The sequence below is a fragment of the Epinephelus moara genome, chromosome 12, assembly GCF_006386435.1.
Source record: "Epinephelus moara isolate mb chromosome 12, YSFRI_EMoa_1.0, whole genome shotgun sequence".
NCBI classification, from domain to species: domain Eukaryota; kingdom Metazoa; phylum Chordata; class Actinopteri; order Perciformes; family Serranidae; genus Epinephelus; species Epinephelus moara.
In genome coordinates, this window is record NC_065517.1 from 5,345,475 (window position 1) to 5,355,363 (window position 9,889).

The window sequence follows — 9,889 nt, forward strand, 5'->3', positions numbered from 1 at the left end:
GGGCCAAATTTTAAGTGAGACATAGAATAAAGTGATTGTGATGAGATATCACTATTTTTTAGCTCAGATTTGGTTATGTTTTTTCTTAAAGAGGTGTTCCTGACATGTGTCCAACAATAATTTATGTTTTCACAGTTTCTGGCTTTCATAAGTGGTTTAGTTTGGGTAATTTGTTTCCTTTTTATTTCAATCTGTGGTGAAATAAGAAGCCTACAAAATAGGCCTACAACCATTTAAATTTGTATGCTTGTCCCCTAAGCCAAAATATAGCCAATAGTCCTTCCCTTGTGCAATTATTTGACATGCCCCTCTTTTTTCTCTCTAAGTCCCTTACTACTCTGGTTTATGATTTTTGAGAGAGTAGATTAAGTTCACAAATATGACTGAACTTTCCTCTGCCATGGAAACAGCATGGCTCTTAATCAATAATGGATTAATCGGGGGCATAATTCGCCTGTAATACCAGCAGATGGCATCGCGAGGTTTCCTCGAGCTCTTGCTCTGCTGTCGACTACTTTTGCCTGCATTGAGGCAGACAGTAGTAGTTGCTGTACAAATACAGTCATCAGTCTGATGTGGGACTTCCTGGTCAGGCAGTGCTTTTCCCAAGAATCAGTCAACGCAGTTTGACAGACTTCATTCCACCCGGCCAATACGCAACCCAGTCATCGAGTTTCAACGTTATTTCGACTGTGTTCCTCCGCAGTGGTCACCAGAGAGGGGATCCACTGACGTTAACGTCACTCCCCATCAAAGTTAGCTAGTAAGCTAACGCTAACGTAAGGGCTCTGTTGTGGTCTAGCTATGTCCGCTTCGGCTGGATGCTCCCCGGTGGGTCAAAGCACGGGCCTTGGCCCCGGTATGTCCATGTTTCGCTGGTTAGAAGTGCTGGAGAAAGAGTTTGACAAGGCCTTCGTGGACGTGGATCTGCTGCTCGGAGAAATAGACCCGGATCAAGTGGATATAACGTACGAGGGTCGGCAGAAGATGACCAGCCTCAGCTCCTGTTTCGCTCAGCTCTGTCACAAAACCCAGACGGTTTTCCAACTGAACCATAAACTAGAGGTTAGTACACCTCAGATTTACTTTAAGTAAGGGTAACGCTCGTCATCGTTCAGACTCCCCCCCCCCGACACAGAAAACTGGTTGATGTCGTGTTGTTCCTGTCTTTGGGTATGCCATTTATGTCAAATAACGTTACCCATCCTGAGTGTGTGCCACTCTGACAAGTGATGTGTCGCTGCTGCTCGACCGGTGTATGGCACATAAAAATATTGCTCTATTTCAGTGTAAATACTGGGGGTGTGCATCACCAGAGGCCACACGATATAATATTATCACTCGATACTTAAATCACGATACAATATTATTTCAAGATTAAACAGTTTGCTCCATCCTGAGTATTGCAATAACATATTGCAATTTATTACCTTATTGTCAACTGCAAACCATGTCCCCTAAGGAAAATTTTGTCAACGCCAGTTTTATGTCATAAGATAAAGTTATCTGTGTTTATCTGACTTCAGTCTTTTTTTTGCTGCAAAAAGTATGCAATGAGGTGACAGTGTATTGATATTATTATTTCATATATTTCATACTATTATTTCAGTACCTTGAAAAATATCTGTATTTGATACCAATTTATATCATAGAGAATAATTAGACATTTAGAGCATACAAGGTCAATTTTTATTAAAAGATAAATATAACAAGGCTTTGAAATGACCATGACAGCTTTTCTTGTCTTGGTTAGTAGCAGAGAACAGCAAAATGACTGTAGTAAACATTAACAATAAGAGACAGTGAGAAGACACAGCTGGTACCGGTGTTTAGATAGTAGGGGAAAAAATGACTTTGAAACTGTTTAAGTTATTCAGAATGGATATCAATGCATCATTTTGACAACACTACATTTGAGTTACAGAGTTGCATTACAGGGCAAACTAGCATTCAGCTTAAAAAAAAAACAAAAAACAAACTCATTCCAAACATTTAAAAAAGACGGTTATTTAACAACATTACTGCGGTTCTGGGGATTTCTAAAACACCTCAAAACTCTTCCAAATATCTGGATGAAAAACATAATCTGTCACTACAGAAACCTGCCTCCCAATTTGTTCCTCTGTTTCCTAATTCAAACAGGGATGGTCAGCAGAAACAGTATATCTATGCTCATTGTGTACAATATAAACTAACATTTTCGAATTTATTAAAAGTTATATTTGTGTATTTTGAAGTTTCTTTTCAATATTTTATGTTTTCATATAAAACAATATCTTCATATATTGCCTGTGTTGTACCAAAAGAACAAGAAGATACATATGGGAGACAAATTAAAGGAAAAACCAGAACAGATGATTGAGATGATAGGATGATAGTGCTCCCCTCCACTGGGCATGAGGGCTCACTGAATGGTTTTAAGGAGTATGAAAATGATGTGAATCATATGCCATGGCCTCCTCAGTCACTAGATTTCAATCCGTACATCCAAAATCTCCTTCAGCAGCCAAGCAGCATATAGGAATCAATCAACACACTTGAAGTAAGAACCAAATATGGAATAATAAATAGTGCATTACGCCCTGTTAGAGCCTTTTTAAGTCCTGAGTACTTGTGAAGCACTAAATATGAAAGCAAGCAAGGAAATGAATAGCACTGCAGCCATGTGTTTGCACAAGCTGATTGTAAAAGAAATGTTTCAATTGATGTTTTGTGTGGTTTAATATTTTTGTGCAGAATTTGGATCCCAGTCACCCCAAATTTTTTGCCATAGATTCTCATCCTTTACGACCTGCAGTATTTCATATGTAGCCTACATTTGCTGTGTGCTTTATTTTCACTTGTTCAAATTTGTGTTTATACCATTTGAAAGAACAATAATAGAAGCATTCAAGTAATTATTTTTGAGGAATATCATCCCAATTTCACATGAATGTTAAGTGAAGAGAGTTGTATAATTTGTGTCACGATACAATATTATTGTGATATTGTGATATGCTGAGTATTGCGATAACATATATTGTAATATATTGCAATTTATTACCTTTTTTTTTTTTTTGCAACTGCAAATATATTCCCAAGGTAAAACTTTGTCAACATCAGTTTTACCTCATAAGATAAAGTTAAAGTCTATTTATCTGACATTAACCATTTTTATTGCAGCAAAATGTGATGCAAAGCAGACAGACTGACCAGCCTGTCACAAATGCTGCATTCACCTGACAGTCTGAACTGTTGGCAGATTTGACACCCTCTGCTAGGCCAGATTAAGCGCATGAGCTAAGCGCCTCACATGCAGGTATCCGGCTTACTGGATGGCCACCCCCATGTTAGAAGTGTTGTCTGCTAAAACCATATGGTTTTTGTCAGCAATCCCCCATTCTCGTCTGCACTGTTTGCTCCAGTTTGACTTTAGTGTACTGCTCTAGGTTGGAGAACGTGAGACGGCAGTCGCCAGATAATGGTACGGCTGTGTCGGTGGAAAACGTCAGGACGGAGTCACATACCTGGGTTCCAGTGTTTTTAGCATGTAACAAAAGCCTTATGGTGTGTCTCAAATCACATACTTCCATTAGTACACTTCCATGTAGTATACTATGTGCACTATGTATTTATTGGCGTAGTGCGCAAGTTTCAACAGGGTAGGGCTGTTGTGCACTCACCGGAAATGACGACTGCAAATTAGCTAGTTAGCAAACTAGCATTAGCATTCGCATTATCGTTCGTGGTACCAAATCATTACAGACTGCTAAATTAACCCAATAAACATACTGTTGGCTTATATCCAACAACAGTATAGTGGTGCTTAGTGCAAAAAACACATGTATAACTTACATTTGTACAATGCAGCGACGTTCACGGTCGCACAGTCCTCGGCCGTCATTTCCAGTTTGAAAGTGGTCCCTCCCCTTCCGCTATGTAGCCAAGATGGCGACCAATGAGGGCGAGAAGTGTCCATAGTTCCACACTGAACTTCTTGACCGTTTTGAGTGCACCATCCGGGTACTCATAGTGCACTGCATTTTTCCATACTTCTCAGTGTGAACGCACTTATGCAGTCAAAATATCAAGTGTAAGTACAGAAGTACGCGATTTGAGACACAGCATTAGTTTTCAACAATGCTGTATGGATGCAGATCTTTTCACATGAAGTAGGTGATGGACTGTGTTATTTTCTTAGATCTGTCAGAGTTGGATTGTAGTTTTGTCAAGCTAAGTGTGTCCAGTGCTGGTCGATTGTTCAGTGGAGTGTGAGCCCTCATGTTCGTAGTATTCCCAGAGTATTTTATTCTCATATGACTGAGACCTCTGCTGACCATACTTGGATAAAAACCTCAGCACCATCTAGTGGACCAAAAAGCAATGGATTTTTATTATTCTAGTACCAAAAGTTAGTAATGTGATTTCCAAAAATTAGTAATGTAAAAGATTGATACTTGGCCACTGTGTATCGATAAAATATCGCCACGCAAAATATTGTGATACTATGCTGTATCGATTTTTTTCCCCCCACCTCTAGCAGACAGTGTGGTGGGAAAGCACACATTGCATTCATATTCCAGGAAAAACTATGCATGGTTTTCTAGAGCAGGCCCAGGGTGTATAAAAAGATGGAGATGGAAATTAAAGTGAGGGACAGAATTTAGTGATGAAACATTGTTTGTTTAGGTTGTTTGCCAAATTTAAATTTAATGAATTAGTTTTATTTTTGCAGTCAAAGCAGCAATCTGTAAAGTGCCCATCAAAGGCATAGCTATAAATTTTTGATTTTAGTCTTAGTCATGCTGCCTTCCAGTCAGAGTCAGAAGTTGGAATTTCCCAGTTGAAATGTCCAACTTCTGACCTCCAAGAGTTCCAGGTGCACAGTACCAGTGTAAACACAAAACATGGCTGACTATCACAAACTGATGTTGCTTTTGCAATGGAATACACAGCTGAACTCTCAGCCTCCTTGCATATACACAAAACAGAAGAGGAAAAATGACACAAGAGGCAACAGACGTCGTTATACATTTTATTCTGCGGCACTTTGATCTGCAAAAGTGTTGAAAATCATATGTCCTGTTTTCACATTAGGGGGGCATATTTAATGTTTTCCCGAACACCTTGTGCAGAGAAGATAACATGAAGATATTATGTACCGTAACCAGCTACCTAATAACATATCAACAAATTTTTGTATCAATTTACATGCAGAACAGGTTTTACTAAATAACAGTATGTATAATCATAATTTAAAACGGGCAAATAAACTTAACATTACCTTTTAGTTGATGCTTTAACAATAACAGTGTGTGCATCCATGAGTGCTTCCATTGTTGTGTGACGTCAGACAACTGCTTCTTTATGAAGTCAGGGTGGATGGATTTGCCTTGAGTTTACCAAGCCCCCAGGAAGTGTGCCAGATGACTTTTTCCACATATAATTCAATCAATCAGTTTTATTTATAAAGCTCAATATCACAAATCACAATTTGCCTCAGAGGGCTTTACAGCATACGACATCCCTCTGTCCTTAGGACCCTTGCAGCGGATGAGGAAGAACTTCCCCCAAAAACCCTTTAACGGGGGAAAAAACGTTAGAAACCTCAGGAAGAGCAACTGAGGAGGGATCCCTCTTCCAGGACAGACAGACGTGCAATAGATGTCGTACAGAACAGATCAACATGATAAATTAACAGTAATCCGTATTAGAGTTGTACCGATACCGATACCAGTATCGGAAATGCCTCCGATACTGCCTGTACCGATACCGATACCAGTATCGGAAATGCCTCCGATACTGCCTAAAATGCGGTATCGGGTATTGTCGAGTACAGCCTATGACCAATCCGATACCACGTAATGCCTCACGTCATTATGCATACGCACGCTACAGGCAAATGAAACGGAAACGGAGCGAGTATAAAAAGCATTCTACTGTAGTCTTTAAAATGTCTTTTTTACCAAATTGTGTGGCTGCACTTTAACCTGTGTCTTGATCTGTGTCAGCACTGGATAATAACAATAAAAAAAGTTTTATGGCATTCATTCTGCTATTATGTATTTATTTCTTAATATTTTACATAGAGTTTTAGGAGTTGAGACATACAACAATTCAAATCCCATCCATTTTTGTTTTACGCGCTGGTATCGGATCGGTACTTGGTATGGGCAGATACCTAAGGTCCAGGGATCGGAATCGGTATCGGGAAGGAAAAAGTGGTATCGGTACATCTCTAATCTGTATGACACTGATGAGACAGAGACAGAGACAGATGCAGGACAGATGGTAATGATAATAGCTTACAACATTAATTAAAGTAATAATATTATAATAATAATTACGGCTATTGTGGTACAATATGCTGAAAGTATATATTGCGCAGTGTTCTGGTGGGATAATATGGCACTATGAGCTCTCTAAGATATGACTGAGCCTGACCATTTAGAGCTTCATAAGTTAACAGTAGGATTTTAAATTCAATTCTGGATTTTACAGGGAGCCAGTGAAGAGAAGCTAAAACAGGAGAAATATGATCTTGTTTCTTAGTTCTTGTCAGTACACGTGCCGCAGATGAAAAAACGCAGTCCGTGAGGTTTGTTTTAAATGAGAATTAAAAGACAAATCTTGGTCAAATATTTCTCTGAGGTTTCTTATGGTAGTGCTAGAAGCCAGAGCAATGCCATCCAGGGAAACTATATCATCAGATAAAGAGTCTCTGAGTTGTTTGGGGCCAAGAACAATAATTTCAGTTTTGTCTGAATTTAACATAAGGAAATTGGTGCTCATTTAGATTTTTGAAGTTTAGTTAATTGATCAGTTTCTTCTGGCTTTATCGATAAATACAATTCAGTATCATCCGCATAACAGTGGAAATTTACAGAGTGATTTCTAATGATGTTACCAAAGGGAAGCATATATTGGTCAGTGACAAATAAGGGTTGGCAAGATGAGCAATTCAGAAATATCAAAAATAGTTTTCAAAGCATGCATCTGATTTGTTAAAATGTACATTCTGTTTTTTGTTGGTTTTATGTCATTTGAAATGACATTTGCACCATTTTTTTATGAAAAGTAAGACTGAATGCTCCTGAAAATGTCAAATGGTGTAACCACGAAAGAATGATAAATATTAAATATTTTATCCACCTACAGTAGATTTAAGTGTACTTATAAAAAATCTTTATTTCAAAAGCATTAAATTGAAATAAGATATTTTTGGAGTATTTCTATATTTAAATTTCAGTGCATTTTGGCAGTACTGAGCAGGACATTTCCTAAAAACACCCCTTTTTTTCTAAATAACACGTGACAGATTATGTAAAATTTGTTAAAAAACACAGTGTTGCACTGCAAAAGTGGATTACATGTATTCCACATTTTACTCCACATTTATTTTCCTGTATATAATCATATTTTTATGAAAAAATACCAGTTACACTAAATGACACTGGGTTGTGTCAGTTGGTGTAACTGGTATTTTTCATAAAAATATGATACACTGCCTGACCACGTTCCTTCTACAGTCAAACACCACTGTTTGGTGAAGGAATTGACACAGAAAATCAAATATAACAGTCAACAAGGTTAAGTGAACTTGTTTTTTTCATGTTATTTCAGTTCAGAAAAAAAGAACATCTGACAACAGTGAGCTAATTTCTTCTACTGTAAATTCTTTGCTGAAAAAAAAACACTTTACAATCATGTTTCATTTTAAAATTTAACTGTTTTGTATCTTAAGTTCTGATAAGAAAAAAGTCACCTGACAACAACTCATAAGGGTGAACTGGTCTACTATTGTGAATACGGTTGATAAAAATTTAATGAGAGAGGAGGTTCAGAAAAAGGAACAGCTGACAACAATTAACTAATTTCTTCTACTGTAAATGCTTTGCTAACAACAATCATTTAATTTTAAAATTTAACTCATCTTTCATGTTTTGTGTTTTAAATTCTGATAAGGGAAAAAGTCACCCGACAACAACAACTCATAAGGACGTAATTGGCCCTTGCTGCAGCATTAGCATTCATTAGCATTCATTTGCATTAGCACTCTATGACAAGCCACTTTTTCCTTGTTTTTTTTTTTTTTTAAATATTTTTTATTTGCACACAAGAAAAAGAGTATAGGATGTCAATAAGAAGAAACAGAATACATACAGTATTGACACATATAAAAAACAATGACTTAAAAGAGAAAAAAAAAAGTGTGCGGGAGGAGCCAAAAGAAAACCCTTAGGGGTTGTCAGGTGGCCCTCCTAGAAACTGGCATCTAATGGGGAAAATTTATTTTATTTATTTAGTTTGATTACTTTAGTTTTCTTTAAATGTATCATACATTAGTAATGAAATAGCAGAAATAATAAATAAAATAATTGTATTTTACAGACAGAAATTTTAATGTTTGAGTAACATTTCTACTTTAAATGAATTATTGGATTTTTAGGTATTTTAAAGCTACTGTACAAGATCAAAAGGAGTTTTTTTTATAATACATCTTTAATTAGCATCATAAACTACTGATATCTAACAAATTACTATCATAAACTTTTGATATTTGACATAATTGCCTATAACAGAAAGGCTCTTAATAGGAGTCAAATGGTGTAACCGGTTACACCATTTCACATTTCATTTTAAAATCAAATTTGACAGGCATTACCATGGACACCTGTATAAGCACATGGCCTTAGTCTCAATATTTCAAACATAATGTTTAAAGTAAATATTCATTTTAATGATTTTTATGAATTACTAATGTTTTTCTAGGGTCATACCATTTGACATGTAAACTTAACAAACCTGACCAGAGTCGAAAAACATCAATTTATTAGTAATTTTAAGAGATTCTAACCTTGTCATGCAGCAGTTGTGATCATCAGAGGTCCTTCTCTGTAGTACCATTTCCTGTCACATTGCCTTCTTTACAATATAAAATGGCCTCTTAAAAGGTGGTTACACCACTTGACACTTCATGTAGTTTACTTGACTTTCATGATTCCCCAAATTAAATTTCATATTTAGAACAATTGTATTCCATTACCTTTATTGAATATGTAAGGGATAATGTATAATAAGCTGGTGAATACTGGGAAAATAACTCCCGACAGGGGAATATAACCCCTCCGCAGCGGAGGGTTTATATTCCCCTGAAGGGAGTTCAGTTCAGGAGAAAGTCTGTCAGAACGCTGGGCTACATAGCAACTGTGTAATGACCGTTGCTACTAGCAACGGTCATTACACAGTAATATCAGACTGCTGAATGCCGTGATTGACCAATCAGAATACAGCATTTAATAGAGCCGTGTAATAAAAAAAAGTAATAATTTAAAGATCATGCCAAACTAGTTGATATGGTGTTTTATTGAGAATTTTAGTGTTTTTAAGCAAGTTTAATAATTTGGTGCAAGTTTTTATGGTTACACCACTTACACATTTTTGCCATTATCCTCTAATATATTCTCTCAAAATGTATTAAAAGCAGAAATTTTATACTGGATCCACACAAAATTAAAATTTGTAAGTTAATTATACATTTATTTTCAAATTTTAACCCTTTTAAATTTGACTAAACCGTATGAACACAAAAAAAGTAGCATCATGTCATTGACCCATATAGAGTGAATAGGATTGGTCCGAGCACAGAACCTTGTGGAACTCCAAAACAAACTTTAGTACGTAGAGATGATTCATCATTAACATGAATGACCTGAAAACGATCAGATAAATAAGATTTATACCAGTTAAGTGCAGAACCTTTTAGGCCAATTAAATGTTCCAGTCTCTGTAGCAGAATTTGATGGTCAACTGTGTCAAATGCCGCACTAAGATCTAATAAACAAGTACAGAGACAAGTCCTTTGTCTGAAGCAATCAGAAGGTCATTTGTAATTTTAACTAGTGCTGTC

At 36.6% G+C, this 9,889-nt stretch overlaps 1 protein-coding gene across 2 annotated transcripts in view; it reads left to right on the plus strand.

Moving 5' to 3' along the window:
* The first annotated feature begins 535 nt into the window (after positions 1-535).
* The window catches only part of gopc (golgi-associated PDZ and coiled-coil motif containing), a 29,928-nt gene continuing 20,574 nt past the window's right edge, over positions 536-9,889 (plus strand). Inside the window, exon 1 of one of the 2 annotated variants that reach the window (XM_050058502.1) lies at positions 536-1,065. In XM_050058502.1, the coding sequence (XP_049914459.1) occupies positions 805-1,065 (261 nt within the window). In that variant the 5' untranslated portion in view covers positions 536-804. The remainder of the gene's footprint in view (positions 1,066-9,889) is intronic. The other variant, XM_050058503.1, reaches the window with a different exon arrangement.